The sequence below is a fragment of the Ochotona curzoniae genome, unplaced genomic scaffold, assembly GCF_017591425.1.
Source record: "Ochotona curzoniae isolate NIBS_2020 unplaced genomic scaffold, NIBS_Ocur_1.0 contig_3498, whole genome shotgun sequence".
Taxonomy (NCBI): Eukaryota; Metazoa; Chordata; class Mammalia; order Lagomorpha; family Ochotonidae; genus Ochotona; species Ochotona curzoniae.
Genome location: NW_024465885.1, coordinates 43,098,604 through 43,121,062, shown reverse-complemented (window position 1 = coordinate 43,121,062; position 22,459 = coordinate 43,098,604). Strand labels below are relative to the sequence as shown.

Sequence of the window (22,459 nt, the reverse complement as noted above, 5' to 3'; positions counted from 1 at the left end):
CTCTGTCTCTGTCTCTGTAACTCTGTTCAAATAAAAGTAAGCAAACAGGGCCCAGCGCAATGGCATAGTGGTTAAGGTCCTCACCTTGCATGCACCAGGATCCCATATGAGCGCTGGTTCATATCCCAACAGCCCCGCTTCCCATCCAGCTCCCTGTCTGTGGCCTGGGAAGGCGATCGAGGAAGCCTTGGGACCCTGCACCCGCTTGGGAGACCCGGAGGAGCTCCTGGCTCTTGGCTTTGGATTGACTCAGCTCCAGCCGTTGCAGTCACTTGGGAAGTGAACCATCGGATGGAGGATTTTCTTCTCTGTCTTTCCTCCTCTCTGTATATCTGCCTTTCCAATAGAAATAAATAAATCTTTAAAAAAAAAAAAAGTAAGCAAAGAACGCTGGCTTTGGGCCTCCACCGCCTGCTGACGGGGGCAGGAATAATGGCGCAGCAGGAGGGGCGTGTGCCTGCCACTGTCCATTCTGTCCTTTTGTACTATGTGGACTGTGCCCTTGACACATGGTCTGCTCCGTCCTTAGGGAGTGCCCGATGTCCGGCTGGCCTACATCCAGTTTGCCCTGTCCTTCCTCATCGCAGGGGATGACAACACCATAGTGCAGGTGCTGGAACTGAAAGGTATGTGCGCGCATGCGTGTGTGTGGCGAAGCAGAGGTGATGTTGGTTTGTTCCCGCAGCTCAGAAAGCACATGGGTGTTCCTGTTCCACCAACCAGCTGCCAGCCAATACCCTGCCCAGGACAGGTGCCAACCTCGGAGCGCAGGGTGGGCAGACAAAGGCGGAACACACACCCATCCTATGTGGGATGCCAGCATTGCAGGCAGAAGCTTAACCTACTATACCACAGTGCCAGCTTCCTGATTTTCTTTTTTCTAAGAATAAAGAATTTGCTTTCATAGAGATGAAGTGCAGAATAAGTGACATTGGAGTGGCTCAGGTGCTTCTGCCCTGGGTCACGGTGCGTTGGCCAGGGACACAGTGTGGCACTCCAGGGGGTGGCTGTCTCTTCAGGGGTCAGAAAGTACCAGGAGTGAGCCAGAAGCAAACAGAGGCACACGGAAGTCTGCCCTAGCCTGTCTCTCCTGCCGGGAACACAACTGAACAATGGAGTATTAGAACACTGTCGCAACACACACTTTCAAACAGTCAGTGTTGATTTTACTTACTATGAGTAAAGAAAAAGAATCATGAAACTGCTTCTTTAAAAAATTCTGTCATTGTTTCGTCTTTAAGAGCTCTTGGTTTACTTTGTCAGGAAAGGGGTTATTATGATGCAGTGAACTTGTATAATTAAAAAGGACAAAGCTAAAATCATTTCTTGGAAAAAAAAAAACGGCAGATGACATTGCTTACTAAACAGTAATGTGTGCCCACCTGTTTTCCTTTTCCAAATGCTTCTGAGTTTAATGCTTTGAAACTTTTCTTTTCAGAATTTATTCCTTGCATTTTTAGCTCAGGCATAAAGGAAGATAGGATTTCTACCATCAATATTTTGTTGTCCACACTGAAAACAAAGGTACGTGTTTGGGAAACAGCACTCCCATTATCCCTTTGGCTCTCATCAAAGAAGAGGGATTCCCTGGAGTTTTATGGGATGCTAGAACCACAGCTGCCTTTGTAGGGGGTTACAATGTGTAGGATGAATGGGAAGCAGTTACGTAAGCAGACACTTGCTCTTGGTGATGAACAAAGACCAGGACCAAAAAAAGCTGAAGGATGGCAGGTGTTTCACATCCTGTCAACTGTGGGAGAAAAGCCTTGTTTGACATTGCCTGGTAAGCCTGTGTAACTGTCATGAACTTTATTTATTTTGAAAGGCAGAGTTAGAGAGAGAGATGAAAGAGAGAAATCTTCTGCCCACTGGGTCACTCCCCAAATGGTTGTAATGGTCAGGGCTGGGTCAGACGGAAGTCAGGAGCCAGGAGTTTCTTCCAGGTCTTCCTCGTGTGTCTTCTACTATCAGGATATTAGCAGGGAACAGAGTCAGAAGCAGAGCAGCTGAGCCACGAACCAGCACACACATAGGCTGTTGGTGTTGCAGGCCATGGCTTTACCCGCTACACCACAGTGCCGGCCCCCACGATGATGCTGTAGTGCAGGGGTGGGGAGCTTCCTGCCTGCAGGCCACTTCAGGCCTGCAAAGATAATTTGATCTTGGCCCTGCCAGAGCAACCACAGGTAGAATTCAAAATTGAATAAATCTGTAGCAGGCTCATTTTTAAGTTGGTAATTTTGTATGTCCCGCAAGTGATGTTAAAAATATCCGTTGGCCTTTGGCAAGGAAAAAATAGATTCCTCACTCCCTCTTCTAAGGGAATATTTAATAAAGCAGAAAAAGCAGCTTTCCTTATGTAAGTAGAGGAGATACACGGCCACGCATAAACAGAATCTCAGGTGATAGGCAGCGCGTGTGTGCATACACGTGTGTGCTCGCACACTCGCACACGTGTGCAGAGACTCAAAGTAAATGCACCAGAGTGCCAACTGGGTGTCCCAAGGTTGAGCATGTGGATGGATCTCATGGTTCTATTTTCCTTTTTGTTTAATCAAGCTTTTGCCATTAGCATGTGCTGTAGTTAGAGGGATGAGAACACAGTGGAGGTCATTGCGGAAATGAACCGAGCCTCATCCTCGTCCGCAGGTGGTTCACAACAAAAGTATCACGAAGACCCAGAAGGTGCGTTTCTTCACGGCGCAGCTGCTCAGCCACATAGCCTCTCTCTACGCCTGGAACGGGATTGCCGACGTGAGCCCCGACAACCCGGAAGACATGGAGGTGCGTGGTCCTCGGCGCCTCACAGGTGCTCTCGTCCCAGGGTCGGGGTGGAGGGATGCTCCCAGCTGACAGCAGCATGCCACACCCTCAGATCTCTTTGGACTTACAGCTATCTGGCTAGCTTGCCCTAGTTTCTATGCCGCATATTTTGTAAAATTTAAAAAAAAAAATGTTGTGACACTGAGACTTCTGTTCTGCTCCCTGAGTTATTATAATCTGTATTGGATTTTCTTTTCGTTAATGAGAAACCCGTTGGCACCTTTGGCCAGGCGGGCAGCCCCTGAGGTTCTCCTGGGATGCATGTCTTTAGCTTTAGACCAGTGCACCCACCCCCTGCTCTTTCTTTCAGGTGTCCACAGCCTCAGTTACAGATGCGAATAATTTTTTTAAAGGATGTTTTCTCTCTTGTCTTTTTAAAGAATATTTAATTTTTATTGGAAAAGCAGATATACAGAGGAGGAGATGGAAAAGAAGATCTTCCGTCCAATAGTTCATTCCCCAAGCTGCTGCAACAGCAGGAGCTGAGCCTATCCAAAGCCAGGAGCCAGGAGCCTCCTCCTGGTCTCTCACATGGGTGCAGGGTCCCAAGGCTTTGGGCCGCCCTCAGCTGCCCTCCCAGGCCGCAAGCAGGGAGCTGGATGGGAAGCAGGGTGCCAGGATTAAAACTGGCGCCCATATGGGATCCTGGCGTGTTCAAGGCGAGGACTTTAGCCGTGAGGCTACCAAGCTGGGCCCAAGATGTAAATACTTTATTTTAGAGCAGCTAATGTGATACCAGATTGAAAGCAGTTGCTCTCACATCAACCCAAGTCCGTTGTGCATTTGAACTTTCCCCCTTTGCGTTTTCCCTGGGGACATTTCTGACCGTGGACTTGGCCGAGTGGTGAGGACTCACACTTCCTGCTAGCTCTTTGATCATTCATCCAGCCCCGTGGCCCACTGTAATTTGCCCAGGTCCTCTTGTCTTGAACTTGTCTTTCCGCCCCATTGCCAGGAAGCCTCAGGGGCTTCGTAAAAACCCTCGCAAATGTGGGGTTTTATTCGGAAGAGCAAGGGAAATGAAGTCATTTTTAAGCTTTTAGAAAGACATGTTGAAACCTGCCCCGTGTGAGCGCCTTTCCGTCCTGCTGGTGCATCCATGTTTCACTTCTTGCGTCTTGGGCTCTTGGACTGATGCTGAGTCTTCAGCGTGTGGAAGTCCTCCGTCTTTATTTCCGAGCTGTGCAGAGGTTTGGGATTCACTGTTTCTCTTTTGCACCCCTCTCAGGTGTCTGCGGGAGAGGCGGGGACGGCCATGGTGCGGGAGCTGGTTCACGGCTTCCTGCTGGAGCTTTGCTGCTCCCTCAAGCATGGCATTAACTTCTACGATGCATCCCTGGGCACCTTTGGCAGGTAAAGTGAGACCACGTGTGTGTGAACCCTGTGGGGGCACGGGGACCGGTCCTCAGATGTTATCACGAGCGTGACTGCCTAGTGCAAACTAAGGACCTCGTGCAGTTGTAACTAGAATGGTGGGCGCTTCCTCACCTTGGAGAATGGGCAGTGAGAGACAGGGAGAACTTCTTGGTGTTCCATGTCCCGCCCCTGGGCGGAGAGCAGTTTTAAAGGATACTGCAGAGGATGTATCCTTTCTCCCAGGGAGGGGAGATGCTTGTGGTATTAAAGGTTAGACTCTAGGAGTTGACTGTATCAGCCAGACTGCTGACAGGATTCCACAACTGTGCGCTTGGATTGTATAACACATTTCAATTATGATAATGCTTCATCAGCAGGGAGAGTATCAGGTCCAAATCTGGTGTTGATTATAGTCTCGTAGACTTTGCTTTTATTTATGTATTTATTTAAGGTTTATTTATTTTTATTGCAAAGTCAGACATACAGAGAAGAGGAGAGACAGAGAGAAATATCTTTCGTCTGATAACTCACTTCCCAAGTGAGTGTGACTGCCAGTGCTGTGCTGATCCGAAGCCAGGAGTCAGGAACTTCCTCCAGGTCTCCCCACGTGCGTGCAGGGTCCCAAGACTTTGGGCCGTCCTTGAGTGTTTTCCCAGGCCACAAACAGGGACCTGGATGGGAAGTGGAGCTGCCAGGATATGAACCAGTGTCCTGTGGGATCCCAGTGCATTCAAGACAGGACTTTAGCTGCTAGGTCATCGTGCTGGGCCCTCTCGTAAACTTTGTAGTGTGTAGTACAGGGGGCTTTGGAAAGGTAATGGGAAGATGGCATTAAAAGATAAACATGGGGGCTGGTGTTGAGTACTGCAGGTTACTTGTTACCCCAGCATCCTGTGCGGGCACCTGGCTGTGTCCCAACTGCTCCACTTCCAATTCAGCTTCTTGCTAATGCACCTAGGAAAACAGTAGGAGATGGCCCAAGTGCTTGGGTCTCTGCCATCCCAGTGGGAGAGAGATACATGGAATCTAAGCTCCTGGCATTGGCCTAGCCGAGCGCCAGTCATTGGAACCATTGTGTGTGTGTGTGTGTGTGTGTGTTTTCCCCCCTGTTCCACTTGTCATTGTGTTCACATTTTGTTATTACTACAAAGTGCCTAACGAAAGCCACTTGGGCTGGAAGGAAGCTGGTTTTGCCCCCTGGTTTTGGAGGCTCACAGTCCGACCGTGGGCTGCCACCTTGCTTCAGCCACCAGTGACCATGGCTGTGCTGAGGTAGGGCACACAGACAGAAAAAAGCATCGCACCACAAGGCAGGAAGCAGAGCCAAAGACTGGCCTGGCTTACTTGAGCGCCCAGCCTACTCTTGAGCACTTCTTCCATAGAGGGGTGTAAGGACCTCCCTCCAGGCCACACCTCAACTGCATAATTAGATTAAAAGTCTGGTGCCCGGCCACTTAGTGCTGCTGACCTAAATGCTTAGCGAGTATACACTTAAGGCCTTGGTGAGCCAAGTGCTGGTCAAACTCTGGCAGTTGTCTTGTCATCCTTTTGTTTTTCTTTGCCTGCTTGGTTTTACTGTAGCATTTTGTTTTTGTTTTCTCGTAGTAGTAACTTCTTTCACCTGCTAAGTGAAGGTGTAGGAATTTGATCCTCAGGTTAAAAGTCTGATGCTCTACCGACTGAGCTATCCGGGCCTCTGTAAGGTGTAGGAATTTGAAATCAGTGAGAAACAAAAAGGACAGGTGGGCAAACACCTTGTGCTGGCCTGAATTTCAGAAATGGTTTTATGACGTTTTGAAGCATGCATCAATCTCTCGAGCACTTTGGATTAAAAACAAACTGGGCCTTGTGTGATGGCCCAGTGGCTAAATCCATGCCTTGTATACTGCAGGATCCCATATGGGTGCTGACTCATGTCGCGGCTTCTCCACTTACCATCCACCCAGCTCTCTGCTTGTGGCCTGGGAAAGCAGTAGAGGACAGCTCAAAGCCTTAGGACCCTGCACCCACGTGGGAGACTCGGAAGAAGGTCTGGCTTCTGGCTTTGAATCAGCTCAGTTCTGACAGTTGCAGCCACTTGGGCAGTAAACCAGTGAACAAATCCTTCTCTCTGTATCTCCTCCTCTCTGTTTAGCTGACTTTCCAATACAAGTAAGGAAATGTTTTTTAAAAAGCTATTGAAAAGGCAGATTTACAGAGAGGAGATACAGAGAGAAGAAAGATTTGTTCACTGGTTCACTACCTAAGTCACTGCAATTGTCAGAGCTGAGCCAACCCAGAGCCAGGAGCCAAGAGTTTGCTCTGAATCCCCCATGTGCATACAGGATCCCAAGGCCTTAGACCGTCTTTAACTGATTTCCCAGACCACAGGGACTGCTTTCCCAGGCCACAAGGAGGAACCGGGGCTGCTGGGACATAAACCAGTGCCTATATGGGATTCCGGCACATGCAATGCAAGGAGTTTTAGCCACTAGACTACTGCGCTGGGGCCAAATAAAAATGTTTTAAAAATAAATCTCGGGCCCGGCGCAGTGGTGCAAGTGGTTAAGGTCCTCGCCTTGCACGCCCGGGATCCCATATGGGCGCCAGTTCTATCCCGGCAGCCCCGCTTCCCTTCCAGCTCCCTGCCTGTGGCCCGGGAAAGCAGTCGAGGACGGCCCAAAGCTTTGGGACCCTGCACCCGCGTGGGAGACCCAGAAGAGGCTCCTGGCTTCAGATCGGCATAGCATCGGCCGTTGCGCTCACTTAGGGAGTGAATCATCGGACGGAAGCTCTTCCTCTCTGTCTCTCCTCTCTGTATATCTGCCTTTCCAATAAAAAAATAATAAAAATAAATCTTTAAAAAAAAAATAAATAGGGCCCGGCGCGGTGGCGCAAGTGGTTAAAGGTCCTCGCCTTGCACCCCCGGGATCCCATATGGGCGCCGGTTCTAATCCCGGCAGCCCCGCTTCCCTTCCAGCTCCCTGCTTGTGGCCTGGGAAAGCAGTCGAGGACGGCCCAAAGCTTTGGGAACCTGCACCCGCGTGGGAGACCCGGAAGAGGCTCCTGGCTTCGGATCGGCATAGTATCTGCCCGTTGCGCTCACTTGGGGAGTGAATCATCGGACGGAAGATCTTCCTCTCTGTCTCTCCTCTCTGTATATCCGCCTTTCCAATGAAAAAATAATAAAAATAAAAAATCTTTAAAAAAAAAAAATAAATAAATAAAAATAAATCTTGGGCCTGGCACAATAGCATACTGGTTAAAGTCCTCGCATTGAACGTGCTGGGATCCCGTATGGTCGCCGGTTCTAATCCCTTCAGCCCTGTTTCCCATCCAGCTGCCTGCCTGTGGCCTGGGAAAGCAGTGGAGAACAGCCCAAAGCCTTGGGACCCTGCACCCGCGTGGGAGACCCGGAAGAGCTCTGGCTCCTGGCTTCGGATGGGCTCAGTTCCTGCCATTGTGGTCACTTGGGGAGTGAATCATCGGACGGAAGCTCTTCCTCTCTATCTCTCCTCCTCCTCTGTATATCTGCCTTTCCAATAAAAATAAATAAATCTTTAAAAGCAAATGATTAAACAACAACTTAAGCCATTAAAAAGAAAGGTGCCATATTTGTATTTTTTACACTCACACATTTGTTTTTTCTTCTGTCTGAGGAAAGAGGTCAGTGAACTTTTGGAAGGGAGTTCCCCCTGCTGAGGTTTGATTTTGCCATTTCCTTTCCTTTCTTTTAGATTTACTTTTTTTTAAATTAAGAGTTATTTATTTTTATTACAAAGTCAGATGTATAAAGAGGAGAAGAGACAGAGAGGAAGATCTTCCATCCAATGATTCATTCCCCAAGTGACTGCAATAGCCAGTGCTGCGCCAATCCGAAGCTGGGAACCAGGAACCTCTTCCGGGTCTCCCACATGGGTGCAGGGTCCCAAGGCTTTGGGCTGTCCTCCACTGCTTTCCCAGGCCACAAGCAGGGAGCTGGATGGTAAGTGGAGCTGCCGGGATATAAACCAGCGCCCATATGGGATCCCGGCGTGTTCAAGGCGAGGACTTTAGCTGCTAGATCACACCGCTGGGCCCTAGATTTACTTTTGTTTGAAAGGCAGAATTACAGAGAAAAGGGGAGAGAGGTTATACACTGGCTCACCCCCCAGATGACTGCTCCTGTGTGGTTGCAAGTGCCTAAGCCCTGGGGCCACCTTCCGCTGCTTTCCTAGACGGTTGCCCGGGAGCTAGGTCAGAACTGGCATCCATAGGAGATGCCAGCACTGCAGTTGTTGGGTAACAAGGTCTTTGTTTGTGGTAATCTCAGCTGCCTGAACAGGCCAACTGATGGATGGCAGGGTAGGGCAAGAGCAATTTCCTTCCCCCTTTGAAGCCACATTGAACTCAAGGGAGAAAAGGAGAAATGAGTGAAAGACTGTCAGGCACAGGAGTCGGGGATTGGAATGCAGGTCCTCAGGTGGGGAGTTGGGACCCCACTGGCCATGGCCTTGCCCCCAGCCCCCTGCCCCCTGGGACTAACTGGGACACATCCCCTTCTTCCCCTGCCCATGGGAGAGCAGCCATGCAAGGGGGAGTTGCAGCATTGTGAGCGCCCCCTGCTGACTGGTCAGCTGCCCTTTCTCCCCAGAGGAGGCAACCTGACCCTGCTGCACTTCCTGCTGGGGTTGAAGACAGCGGCAGATGACGAGCTGGTGGCCGAGCTGGTGGTGAACATCCTCAAAGTGTGCCCGGACTTGCTCAACAAGTACTTCAAGGAAGTGACCTTCTCCTTCCTGCCCAGAGTGAAGGCCACCTGGCAGAATAACATCAAGCTCCTCAACAAGGTCACATTCAGGGTCATGGCTGGGGCCCGGAAAGCTGGGAGGGTCTCTGCTGACATTCTAGCCCAAAAAGCACTACAATAGGAAGACTTCCTCTTTGGGCCAGAAGTGTGGTTTTTGGTCCTGTGAATTTGGTGACCTTGTTGCATTTCACTGAGCTGAATTTGGGGTTTTGGGTTTTTTTTTTTTTTTTCCTTTTGAATTTGTTGGAATGGGGTGTCTTCCCCATTGAAGCTTTGCTTGGAGTGAAAGATCTTGTTGCCTTTGGGAAGCACAGGAACAGCTGGAGTGCAGCAGCTGTGGCAGAGTTCTTAAATATTGCTGTTTCAGAAACTTCGAATAAGCTGTGTGATGTGGTCTGCTTGTTAAGTGGCTGTCTGTCAGTGTCCTTTTATTGTTAAAGTTTGTTTATTTTTTGCTTGAAATTTAGAGTTACAGAGAGACAGGGAGAGATCTTCCATTTGCTGGTTCACTCTCCGAAAGGCCATGATGATTAAAGTTGAGCTGGTCCAAAGCTGGGAGCCACTCACTTTCTTCCGAGTCCCCCACATGGGTGCAGAGGCCCAAGGCCTTGGGCCATCCTCTGCTGACTTGCCAGGGAGTCAACCACAGGGAGCTGGAGTGGAAGTAGAGGAGCCAGGACATGAAATGATGCTAGTTTGGGATGCTGGCACTGCAGGCAGAAGATTAGCTTGCTGCAGCACTGACCCCAATGTCCTTTTTTGTTTTGTGGATACTTATTTATTTGAAAGGCAGAGTTGGAGAGAGGAAGAGACAGAGAGAGATCTTCCATCTATTGATTCACTCCCCAAATGGCCTCAATAGATAGGAGTAAGCCAGGCCAAAGCCAGGAGCCGGGAGTTCATCTGGGTCTCCCACATGGAAGGCAGTGGTCGAAAGACTTGATCTTCTGCTGCTTTGCCAGGGCCTTAGCAAGGAGCTAGATTGGAAGGGGCACAGCCTGTACCCATATGGGCTGTCAGCAGTGCAATCCGCAGCTTGCCCTGTTGGGCCACAACGCCAGCCCCTGTCAGTTTCCTTTCTGTCTCAGATGCCAGCAGCCCTCATCTTGCCATGAGAGCACTCACTGTGAGATTTTTGGCTGTGCTGCTGGGCTCCAGGGAGCTTTCTGTCCATCTGCCTGATGCAGAGATACCTGTGATTATCTTAGGCTTCTAGCTGGGCCTGATGGCACCTGGGAAACAGGCCTTGATCCCGAGTCCCTGGAGACTCCTTGAGTGCCCTTATGTGCCCACGTGAAACCTGGGTGAGAATGTGCACTGTGTCCCCTTCCCAGGGAACACACAGTCCCGCTGTCAGCACCCCTCTTGGGAGCTGCTTTGGGCCCCACTCACCCAGTGCAGGGCATGGGCAAGCCCTGCTCCTTGCAGGCCTGGGCTCCAATCCTGGCTGTTCCTCTAGCTCTGTGGTCCTGGGGCTGTGGCTTAGCTTCCTTGATGCTCAGTTTTGTCACCCATAAACATGTTTTGTTTTTACTGTAAAATGTGTCCACCCCCAAGCTTCCAGGAGGTGGCACAGCCCATCAGGTGCCCAAGCAGGGCAGCAGTCACTGGGGGGCAATGCTGTTGCGGGCTCTAGCAGCAATCATTTGCTGTCAGAGGTTCTGACACACTCCCTGGAGCACAGATCAAGCTCTGCTTTGGGGTGGTCAGGCTGGGGACAGGTGGCCTTGGGGGCCCCAGGCCTTATTGTTGGTGACAGCTCTCCTATTGAGTGCCCATGGCGGACATCAGGCTTGACAGTTGCTTCTGACATTCTCTGTCTCTTCTTGTCCTCTTGCTAGATCTATGAAGCCCAGCCGGAAGTTTCCCGAGCGTTTCAGACTCGGGAGTTTATCCCCTTGCCGCGCCTGCTGGCCATGGTAATGGTGACCACTGCGCCCCTGGTCTGCAACAAGATCATGTTCACTCAAGCTTTAAATGTAAGACCATATGGTTGTCTTGCTTCCAGAATGTTCTCCCACTGAGCCTTCTGGCTGTGCTGCATGATTGCTCTTGTGAATACCAGCTTGGATGCGTTTGACTGGGTAGCAGTGGAGGGAGGGAGCCCTCTGTAGGATCAGGCAAGAAGGGCTTTAGTTCTGTTGGCCCAATCATCATATGCAAAATCAGGGCACAGTTGGCTTGCCTGTCTGTTCTGGAGGAGACATTACTATTTTCTGAGATGCTTGCTAGAAAATCATATCACAAAGCCTGTGTTCAATGTATATACTTGGGGGGTTGTGTTGGTGTACCCCTCTGCCACCCACTAGCCCCAGCTTTCTTCTGGTGGGCTGGAAAGTAAAAGGCTGGCCCTCACCTGCTCGTATGGGATGCTGACATCACAGAATGCCAGCCCCATCTGAAAACTCACCCAACAGTGACATCTGAGGATGGGGAGGGAGAGAGCTTGTTTTGGAAACAGGACCTAAGGTATTTGAAAGCAGGGTGCCAGCTGTTTTGGCGTGTTGCAAGCCCTGCAGGTGTCCTGCTGAGTCTTGTTTGAACCCTGCCTTCAGAGAGATGGAGCTGTTAGTGGCTTAGAACATTTCAGTGCAGTCCTCCTGCAGTGTACCGTGCCACTGGGAATGCTGGGGCACTGGCCTGAAGCAGGCATTAGATTCACTCACGGGACTTGTCTGATCTGTCTGAATCTCCAGCATCCCACCCCAGCTTCCCTCCTGTGCGCATGGGGCATTGCCATGGTGCAGATCCTGCATGCGCTGATCTGGGCTGGGGTCTCGAGCTGTGGGCTTCCTTTTGGTGCCACAGCAGGATTTTATGGTCCTTGAGCCTCGCTCAGCCTCTGTGGTGAGTGAGGGCTCGAGAGACCTCCCTGGCGGTGGTTTGTAGTAGTAAGAGGCCCGTGAGCGGGCTGCTCGTTCCCTGAGCCCTGAGCTGTACGGCAGGGAGTACATGTTAGCTGAGTGGCTGTCAGAGATGGCTTACCAAAGAGTCTGTGGCAAAAACCACCACGGGACTTTTCAGCCTTTCGTGTAGTTGTTTCCCCAGCGCTGCCAGGGTAAGACCTGCAGGCTTCTGGCAGGGCTAGTGGGGAGCGTGTGTCACCCTTCTGATGTAGCCATCACGTATGTGGCTTTACCTTGGAGGAATCCAAGAAGAGCAGTAGGCATGCGTGGGGCCAGGATAGCCTGTGGGCACTGTGCTCCAGAAACATCTGTGGTTTCACTGTTTTGTATCCCCAGCTGGACAGCAAGTCTGTGAAGCACACAGCATTGTCCCTGGTTTCTGCCATTTTGAAGAGAGCGTTGAAAACCATTGAGTACTGCCTGGACAAAGAGGTGTGGCAGGGCCCAGGCGTGTACACAGCCACCATGATGGAGGAGTTTGTGCAGCTCTTCAGAGAGGCCCTGAGCAAGGTAGGCTGGGCCTGCACCCCTCCACTGCAAACCACGGTGGGGTAGCCCAGGGCAGGGCTCGGGTATGTCCCGAGACACGGGGTGCGGGGAGGGCACAGTGTGGTAGTGTGGGTGCCAAGCCCCTGCTGATAAAGCCTGCTGCCTGCCATGATGGTCTAAGCAGCGCTGGTCACACTTAGGGTGTAGTGCAGACCTTCTTTTTTTTTTTTCTTTTAATTTCATTTTATGACATGGTTTCATAGGCTCTGGGATTCCCCTAACCTCCTCTGTGCCCTCCCCCCATGTTGGATTCCTCCACATTGTTGCAGTAGTACAGTTCATGTGCAGTCATGGTTCTTTCATTGCGAGCACGAACCATGCATAGAGTTCAGCCTCTCATGTTCAGATAATTTCAACAGTTTCCTTGGGAGACCATCCCTGGTCTGAAAGTAGAGCTGGCAGAATATCATCCCATCCAGTGAAATGCCACAACATAACCTCAACAACAATTTACAACATTATGGAGTTAATTGACATGGTATTGAGTGACCAATAAGTTAGAAAATGAAAGTTCTTAACCACTTTCTATGACTACTTCATTGACATTTCAATTTTAGTTTATACACAACCAGCTGCTATACACCTTAAAATGGTTTTAGGGTAATATTCAGCTGTCTCGTGTCTATTTTCATTTTTATATTTAGCAGTTTATAGTATTGAAACATAATTTTTACTGAACTTGGCGAATTTTAGGATAGTCCAAACTGGCTTATAACTCTAACAAGGCATATGTTAACAATTGAGGTGCAAAACAGTTTTAGGAGGGATGTGTAGAGAAATGTTCAATACTTTAGTGAGGAGTAACTAACCTTTGTGTCCTACCTAGTAAGGTATATGTGAGTCCAAGCTGACCGTTTCCTGTCTGGTTCTAAGCTTTCCTTGTTGCTCTCTGTCTATCTAATCTAATTTTAATTTTTTGCGGTGGGGAGCTCCAGAGCGACCCTGCTGGTCATTGCAAGAGAGGGTGTGGATCCAAAGTTGGAACTAAGTAAGGAACAGAGAAATCTCCCCTCCCTAGTACAGAACTTCTGTGCAGGATTGAGAATTCAGGTCATCTGCACGTTGTCCCGTGACAACAGTCGTGGAACTGTGGCTCTCTGGGATCATGTAGCCCCTTACACTTTGCTGCAAATGCTGACTGTCCCACAGCCCGGGCATGGGGTGGTGGCTTGGGAAGGCCTCCTTGGCCCTTCCTATGATTCAGTCTGCTCACGAGGGAGGCCAGGCACCTGCTAATTGTCCAGCAGCTCTGACACCACCCAGGTCACGTGGACCACGTGTCTTTTGCCCGAGTGTGATCAGTCCAGGGGTTGTGTTCGTGATCATGGTTGTTTGTGTACCATGTCATTCCAGGGTGGGAACGCAGCGTCTAGGGAAAGTGGCCCCAGTCTTGCCTGAGTTTTTTTTCTGACATGCACACTCACACACACTCAGATACTTGCTCAGGCCCCTCTGTGTGTTGCCCATGATTGCTTCCTTTGCTTGTCTTCATGAACATGACTGATTCCTCGCTTCTTTTTCCCCTCTTAGATCTTGCCAGACCTGAACACCATCGTGTGGGTCTGGCAGTCCCTGAAAAAGCAAGAGACAAAACAGGAGGACCGGAAAGGGAAGGAAGGAAGTGACAAGACTGTGGCAGCCCATGACATTCCCCAGTGTGGTGAGGGCTTTGGGGGGGCCGGGTGGGGCGCAGCCGGCATGGGCAGACCAGAGTGGCTCCATTTGAAAGGTTCTTGAATTTTTCTCATTTCCAAGCCCCTCAGTGGTTGTGACTGGGTCCTGGTCCTTTTTTTTCACTGAGAGAAAGAAACTGGAGTGGCCGTGCAGATTGAATGGGAGCAGCTCCGAGGGCCGAGCCCATGCTCGCTGGCAGTGTGGCGTTACCCTGAGCGGCTGTTGTCTGCTGCTCTGGCCTTTCGGGGCAGGGGAGGGATGGCCAAAGGGGAGGGCCGCAGCTCTCATTCTGCAGGTAGACCACACAGCCTCCCGCTGTGGACTGTATCCTTGTAGTTAATGAGGCCATGGGCCCTGTCCCTGTGGGTGCATCGCGTTTAACCCCTATCACAGCCCTGCCAGGGGAGCTCCTCATCTGTGCCCACCTTGCTCATATGAGTGCGGAAGCCCACGACAGGCTAGCCTGGTCCTGTCTTGAGGCCATCGCAGGGAAGCAGGGCCACACCCCGACCCCTTGAGCGGCCTCTGTCTTTCTGCCACCTTGACCCCATCATCTGAATCTGGAGGGATGTGTCTGTGACCCCAGTTGCCTGGCATGTAGGAGGCTGCCATGTGGCACCAGGTGTGGCCCCGCTGCCTCCCTGCTACTGGCAGGGGGCAAAGGCAGGTAGCTGTTAACGCAAGGTGCATGTGTGCTTTGGTGTAGATGACGCGGAAACCATTCTTCTGAAAGCCGTCCTGCTGCAGGTCATCTGCCTCTATCAGAAGGTGGTGCCGCACGTGGTCACCCAGTACAACTTCGACTTCAGCAAGCTCCTGAAAGGTGGGTGGCTGGGACCAGCAAGGCTTTTGCCACTGTCTAGGCCCCTGGGGCAGAGAGCACCCCCACGTACAAGAGGAGAATCCCCTGGTGTGGAGCAGGTAGCTTGCCTGTGCCCAGAGTGTTTTGAAATGCCTGGACTGTCTTAAGTCAGTGGAGGAACCCTTAGCTGCAGTGAGAGGAAAGGAGGAGCCAGCCAGCTGACCTACTGGGCAGCCCACAGGTCAGGCCACGTGAAGCCAGTTCTGAAGCGGCTTTTCAGGGGCAGGAGGTCAGCATACAGTTGAAATCAGGACCTTGTCATGAGGACATCTCCTCTGTAAGGGGGTCGCCACCCTGTGTTCCACCTACATGGGTCAGGATCAAAGGGCAGCTTGTCAAACTAGCACACTTGTCTGCCCACATTGCCTAGGGGTGCACTTGGCCCAATAAAATCAGCTTTCTAATGAAGACTTGCAGACCAGTCAGACTTGGAATTGATGTAAGTGTTCAATAACCCCTTTCCAAAAGCTACAATTCAATTTTTGTATACTTTTTGAATTAATGTTTATTGGAAAGACATATTTACACAGAGGAGAGAGAGACAAAGATCTTCCATCTACTAGTTTGCTCCTCAAATGGCTGCAACAGCCATAGCTGAGCTGATCTGAAGCTAGGAGCTTCTCTTGGTCTCCCACATGGGTGCAGGATCCCAAGGCTTTGGGCCACCCTCTGCCACCTTCCCAGGGCACAAACAGGGATGGGAAGTGGAGCAGCCAGAACATGAACTGTGCCCATATAGAATATTGACACTCAAAAGGACGGGGGGAATAACCAGCCTACTGCACCATTGTGCTGGGCCCCACCATTGAATATTTTTTTTTTAATTTTTAACTGCCATTAAACTTTTAACCACCCAAAGGTGAAAAGGCCGCTTTGCTAAGGGGGGTATAGAATTTGCTCACACGTGGCCATGTAGCGTTTGGTAGCTGTGTCTTTCCTTCCAAAGCAAGAGAGAAATCCAGAGCTTGGGGACCCAGGCTCCGGCTCTTGCCATCTGTGCGGAAAGGCCTGTGCCCCAAGTGAAGGATGACGTTAGCAGAAGCCCACACTGGGGGCAGTGAAGTGTGGTGGTGATGCCAGTGGCAAGACCGGTTCAGCCTGGGCACTGTGGCAGAGAAGGGCTGCCTTGGGCCAGTGGAATTTGGGCTTAGGGGATGGTGCTGGGTAGAGAAGCATGTATCAAGTGCACCATGCCTGGGCCCAGGCTGTGTGAAGGTGATCATAGACTCCCATGCATGCCCCTCTTTCTCTTTAGCCTTGTGCATTCCTCTGGTCCTGGGCGGTGGTTGCTGGGCCGTGCCTCTGGGTAACCCTTTCTCTTTCCTCTGGCATCCACAGGCGTCATCTCCGAGCAGGGCCTTCGGGAGGAGGCGCCCCCCATTCTGCAGCACCACATGCTGAAGGTGGCCCTCGAGCTGCCTGCCAACAAGTTTGTGTGGCTGAAGGCACAGGTAAGGAGTATGCCAGTCTAGGCACCTGCTGGGAACTCACCTGCCTCATGGGGCAGGACTATGGGGGCGCAGTGGAAGATGGGAGCAGCTCTCCATCTAGAGGCGCCTGGTGGAACAGAGCAGTCCCTGAGACACAGTGCGCTTCGGAGCAGTCCCTGACCCGGGCGCTGGGCCCCTGGGGAAACGGCGCCCTTCGGAGCAGTCTGTCATGCAAAGATACTCTTGCCAGGTGTAGGGAGTTTCCATTTATTTACCTCCACTGTTCTCCTTTTTTTTTTTTTTTCAGTTATTTAAAAACATTTTTGAAGGAAATAAGCACACACTTCCTCTTCTTTATCCTCAGCCTGGAATTGCGTAGGGCAGAGCTGGCAGCAGCGCGAAGCCCGCAGAGGGCTGTGCATGCCGAGGAGATCCCTAAACACAGCAATTTTTTCTGTGTTCAGTGGAGTCTTGCAGGCCTTTCTGAAGGATGTAATACTGAACTCTAAAGGGACGCTCAGACACCACAAACACTCTACACTCAGATGCTCCAGCACTTCTGTGCAAAGAAGGGAGATGGCTCGGCACACTAAAGCTCATTAGGGGATGTGCTTCTTTGTAGCTCAAGTTACTAATACGTTTTGGGTTTTTTGTTTTGTTTTTTTAAGATTTATTTTTATTTGCACAGCACCATTACAAAGAGAAGGAGAGAAACCATCTGCTGGCTCACTTCCCAAATGGCTGTAACACCTGGAGCTGGGCCAGGTCTCCCACATGGCTGCAGGGACCCAAGCACTCGGGACCTCTCCAGCTGCTTTCCCAGCTGCAATAGCAGGGAGTTGGATCAGAAGTCAAGCAGCTGGGACTTGAACCAGCATTCATGTGGGATGCCAACACCACAGTTAGCAGCTTTACCCACTGTACCACAGTGCCAGCCCCCCGTTTTTGTTTTTTTTTTTTATTTTAAAGGAATTTATTTTTATTTGGAAGGCAGATGTCTTTAGAGAGAAGGGGAGAGAGGCTTTGGACCCTTCACCGCTGCTTTCCCAGGCCATAAGCAGGGAGTGGATTGGAAGTAGAACAGCTGGGATACATCATACATGGAATGCCAATGCCACAGGGTGCAGAATTAGCCCGTTGAGCCACCGTGCCCCTCCCCCACCTTCCAGATTGTTTTGTAATGACTTGGATTTTGTGGACAGTAGAATTGGTGGTGTGAAAACACACATTGGAACTTTTATACACGGCATCTCCGGTGGAGTGTGGAATGCTGTGGCTGTGCGCTGTTTGTCTTCCCTGGTCCCAGCTGTGCGTCATTGTCTCCAGTTCTTGCCAACGTCCGCTGCTGTGTATGCCCTGTTAGGCTACTGTGTGTGCCTCCTGGAAAGACAGCGTATAGGGATATGGAGGGCTCAGGTGGCTTTCCCCAAGTGGCTGCCCTGCGTGGCCTCCCCCCTGCTGAAGTCACAGCCCCAGCCTCCTAGACTGGTGACAAAAGGGGCTATTGTTGACTGACTTTCTCTGTAGCAGAACTGGACCAGTTGGTCTTAATGATTAAATTGCAAATTGAATCGTGGCCTCTGAACAGAGCTGGTGCTAAGACATTTATTCCATGTGTCCCACCTGCTACAAGGGCATGTCCACAAGGTGCTAGAAATCTCCCACCAACTTTCTAAAGTACCCTCATCTGAGGAACTAATGCTGGCATGATCTGCCGGGCTCAGCTGACCCTGGCATCATGCCAGGGGCCACACAGATCCCATGGAGTTTAGGTTCAGGCTCTGGAGATGTATGTCTTTCCAAGATGCAGGGACCTAGCCTGGGAGTCTTTTTAGGAGGAGAAATGTTGGCAAGGGCGATGATGCCTTTAGCCAAAGCATCCTGGCACTGTGCCGCCAGTTCAGCCTCTAATGGAGTGACGTCACCACCCAACACTGGGCTCTGCACCATGCGGGCTGGGCTGGGTCCATGCTTCCCAACTATGCAAAGTAGAGCAGCAGCTCTGCCCACCTCACGGGGCTGTTGGGAGGATGAAGTGAGTGAGTACCCGTTAAGACCCATGGTTGGTGCTGTCACATGGTGGGGTTTGCCAGTGTTGGCTGTTAGCACTGTTCCTACAGCTGATGTTTGGAGTTTTGAATGAGTCTGAACCTCTGAGGTTGCTTGCACGTAGTCATGGGACCTGGCTGAGCTGTGGCTGCAGTGAGAGGAGAGGAAGGGCCTGAAGTGGCCTGGGCACAGGCGCACACGTTGGCTTAGTGAGCAACGGCCCGTGAGATTTTAAGATTGTGTGACTGCATATATAATTACACGCCTTCAAAGCCTCCCACCATCGTCTGCCCCCTAGGAAGGCCCGGACGCAGAGCAAGTGGCCGAGCGCTCTGTGTTCTACCTGCTGATGAAAATGTTTGTGACCAGTAGCCACCTGCAGCTGAAGTCGTCCACCCAACTTCTCATCATGAAGGTGAGTCCTCTCTCCCCTGTCCCTACTCTCAGTGGCCAGCTCAAAAACATTCCCCATGGGTCTGCTGAACAGCAGGTGCCTGGGAACGCTTGTCAGATTCAGGAGGTGCCATGACTTTTTTATTTATTTTATTGGAAACTCAGATTTACAGAGAGAAGGAGAGACAGAAAGATCTTCCATCTGCTGTTTCATTCCACAAGTGGCTGCAATGGCTGGAGCCGAGTCGGTCTGAAGCCAGGAGCCTCCTCCAGGTCTCCCATGTGGGTGTAGGAACCCAGGGCCTTGGGTGATCCTCTGCCTCTTTCCCAGGCCACAAGCAGGGCTGGAAGGAAAGTGGAGCAGCCGAAACATGAACTGGCACCCATATGGGAACCCGGCGCATGCAAGGCAAGGACTTTAGCCACTAGGCTACTGTGCCAGGCCTGCCAGGACCGTTTTTAAGTGTTAAAACAGAAGGCTTCTGTGTCTTAGACTTTTGCCATGTTTCCAGGAGCCAGTGTGTTAAAAGTGGAAAGGCAGCATGGGCTTTCAAGTCCAACTCCTAGATTCAAATCCCAATGTTACAGGGGCACTCTCAGAAGATCTTGGAGAATGAATCAGAGAATAAGTTCATTCTGGTGCAGAACGTTTCAAAATCCCTTCACAGTTTTCCCATGATGCTCACTTCCCACGGACTTATCCTTGTACTTCCTGGGTGGCCTTGGGCCACTGGCCCCACCTTTCTAAAGCTGTTAGGGTGATGGCGAGTGTCGGGGCAGGGCATGCCCTCACTTGGTGGTCTCAGGGTCTTCTCCCTCCCTGCTCTTCCAGGGAACCATGTAGCAGAGGGTGCCTCATTCCGCGAATCCTGGCCCTCTCTGTGGTCTCCAAAGCCTGTCTGACCTTGGCCGTTATCAAAGACTGAGGGAGGCGACGGGAGTTCCCTCCTCCTTGTGTCACTCCACACTGATGTTTCCAGAGCTTATAGTAGGAGGAACTCTAGCTCTTCATTTCTCCTGGGCATCAGATATGTGTTCAAAACCCGGGAAGGCAAGGCCTGTGCCTTAGGGGATGCTACCAGAACGATGTTCACTGTTGCTGCGGGGTGAAGATTTGACCCTTCACCTTCACTGCACTTTGATCTTTGAACCCTGTCCCCTGAGCCGCTTGAAGACGCTGCCGAGTATTTCTTGTACAGGTTGCCCTTTGCTTACAGGAAGTACAGGTGTGACCCTGGCCGACTCAGGCTGCCCAGTCCCTGCAAGTGGGAGGAATTGGCCTGCTCAGCTTTCTGTGGAGACCCAGGCCTGTGGACGTGGGCCTCGAGTCTCCGCCATCAGGCCATCCCTGTAGGATGTCATTGAGTCACCTTGCGACTCCAGGTCCCGCCTCAGCCCAGCTTGTATTTTGCGGGATATGGGGGGCAGTGTCTTGCTAGGTCTGAACAGGCAGCTGCCACTGTGACAGCATCAGAGGGCACTGCCCATGGAGTGCTTCGTACCGGCCAAGGGTTGAGCAGCCAGGAAGGGGCCCATCATGCCCACCGGCCTGGGTCTTGCCGAAAATTCAGATTTCTCCCCGTTTTGTTGTTTGGGAGTGAAGAGCAGGCCCAGGCAGCAGTGAGTCGGGGTCCTAATGTCATCTCTGATGGAGCTCACGATGGTCTCTCTCCCTGGGCCCCCTTGGGGATGCGGCTGCTGTTACAGCGTCTTTCCTAGAGGAAGACTGCAGGCCAGCCCTGTCCCACCTCATGCTCCCTGTGCTGGGACGCAGTGGCCTCGGCTGAACACAAGGCGACTTCTGGGCTGACTTCTCCCTGTGCCCCTGTTGCTGTCTCCCGCCAGATCCTGCGGGACACTGGTGTGTTTGAGCACACTTGGCGGGAGCTGGAACTCTGGCTGGAGCATTTAGACAACACAGCAGAAGAGCGCAAAGAAGCTGTGATTCAGTTCCTGGAACGCGTAAGCTACATCTGCACGTGTGGAAGGGGGCAGGTTTGGGGCGAATCACCGCAGGCTGGGTCCAACATGGTGATGGCTGTGCCAGGTGGTGTCCATGCCTCGGGCCTCTGCCTGGATTCTTGCTGAGATCTCCAAGTCAGCTTGGCTTTGGGATCTGCGCCACAGGAACCCAGGGCCGCCCCTCCTCTTCCCTCCTCCCCATTTCATTTCCTTGGGGGAGTTTGCTCCCACTCGGGTGTACCCCACAACAGTGCACTTTGTATGCGTGACCATCTGAGTGTCCCTGTCTTGGCTGTCTCCCACCCAGGTGTTGCTGACTTTGGTGGCAAATCCCTACTCCTACACGGACAAAGCGTCTGATTTTGTCCAGGAAGCCAGCACGCTGCAGGCCTCCCTAGCGAAGCAAGACGCCGATGACGTCAGCATCCCTGTGTCCCATATCGATGGTAGGTGCGGCTCCCTCTGCATGGCGCTGGGCCCTGCTGGTGAAGCCACAGTGGGCCTGTAGTGACAGAGGGCAAGAGTCACACCAGGGCCTCAGTACACCTTGGCCCATTCTTTGGCGTCAAGGAGCAGCCTGCCATGAAAGTAAAAAACTTGTTCCAGCTCACACAATAACTGTACAGCCAAAGCGGGATTCGAACCAGGCACTCTGGCTCTCATCTGTGCAGTTTTGCCCCTTGGACTTTGGCTTGTCTGCCTGAAGGTCCAACTTAATGGTTATTGGGCTTCTCACGTGACTTGAAAGTTGTAGCTCTTACCGGCCCCACCAAGCACACTGCGTTTTGTCAGAGACGGATCTTAGCGCCTCCACGGGCACAGCGTGCCCCCTGTGTTAGAGATCAGACTGCATCCTTCTTTCCCCTAAGCAGTGTTGAGATCTTGGTTTTTTGCTTTGTTTTATTTCTCTGTTGCTGACTTGCTCCTCCCAGCCTGAGGGCTCTCTGCATGGGGCCTTCTGATGGGTTTGTGTCAGCTTGGGTCTCTGCTGGTCTCTCTCAGATGTTCTCGATATGGTGGACGTCCTGGTGGAGGGCAGCGAAGGCCTGGATGAAGAAATAGGGTTCTTGTTAAACGAAGACATGGTGCTGCTCACCTTCCCCTTCAGTGCAGTGGTCCCGGCAGCCCTGGAGGCCAGGAACAAGCTGCTGCTTGGGACGGAGAAGGAAGCAGGTACCTGTTCGCAGCCGCGATGCTCTGACTGCCTAAGGCCCCGGGCTTGTGGGTCGCGGAGCAAGGGCGGGGTGTACCCGTGGCTGCATGGCTAGCAGCCACGACGCAACATTTCCCCTGGTGTTGTCATTCCACACCAGGAATGCTAAAAGTGAGTCCCTTGCAAGGACTTGCTGGGCCCAGCAGGTACTCACAGATCATAGCAGTATAGGGAGGGGAGCTCAGACTTGGGAGCGGTGGTAGGTAAACCCCAGCATGGCAGTAGTTTGAAAAGAAAAATTCTTTTCCATGACCTTGTCAGTGTCTAGAGCAGGCCAGGATGCTCTGCTGGGAGCAGACAGGGACCAGGGACCCGCTATCGCTCTGCCACCTCCACGTGTGGCTGTAGGATCCCTGGCGAAGGGGAGGAGACAGTGGAGCAGCAAGCAGGGCCCATCACGGCCTGCAAGGGACTGAAACAGGCACGTGGTCACCCCTCCCGACGACAGCACCGTGTGCTGAGGCGTTGGAAATG

General features: G+C 51.7%; 1 protein-coding gene across 1 annotated transcript in view; it reads left to right on the top strand.

Moving 5' to 3' along the window:
• Nucleotides 1-22,459, top strand: part of URB1 (URB1 ribosome biogenesis homolog) — a 53,521-nt gene that overhangs the window by 8,070 nt on the left and 22,992 nt on the right. The window contains exons 5-18 of the mRNA XM_040980733.1: nt 530-626; nt 1,439-1,524; nt 2,650-2,784; nt 4,052-4,176; nt 8,792-8,987; nt 10,789-10,926; nt 12,190-12,363; nt 13,933-14,062; nt 14,783-14,899; nt 16,277-16,389; nt 18,716-18,832; nt 20,656-20,772; nt 21,080-21,218; nt 21,775-21,945. Coding sequence (XP_040836667.1) covers nt 530-626; nt 1,439-1,524; nt 2,650-2,784; nt 4,052-4,176; nt 8,792-8,987; nt 10,789-10,926; nt 12,190-12,363; nt 13,933-14,062; nt 14,783-14,899; nt 16,277-16,389; nt 18,716-18,832; nt 20,656-20,772; nt 21,080-21,218; nt 21,775-21,945 — 1,855 coding nt within the window. The remainder of the gene's footprint in view (nt 1-529; nt 627-1,438; nt 1,525-2,649; nt 2,785-4,051; nt 4,177-8,791; nt 8,988-10,788; nt 10,927-12,189; nt 12,364-13,932; nt 14,063-14,782; nt 14,900-16,276; nt 16,390-18,715; nt 18,833-20,655; nt 20,773-21,079; nt 21,219-21,774; nt 21,946-22,459) is intronic.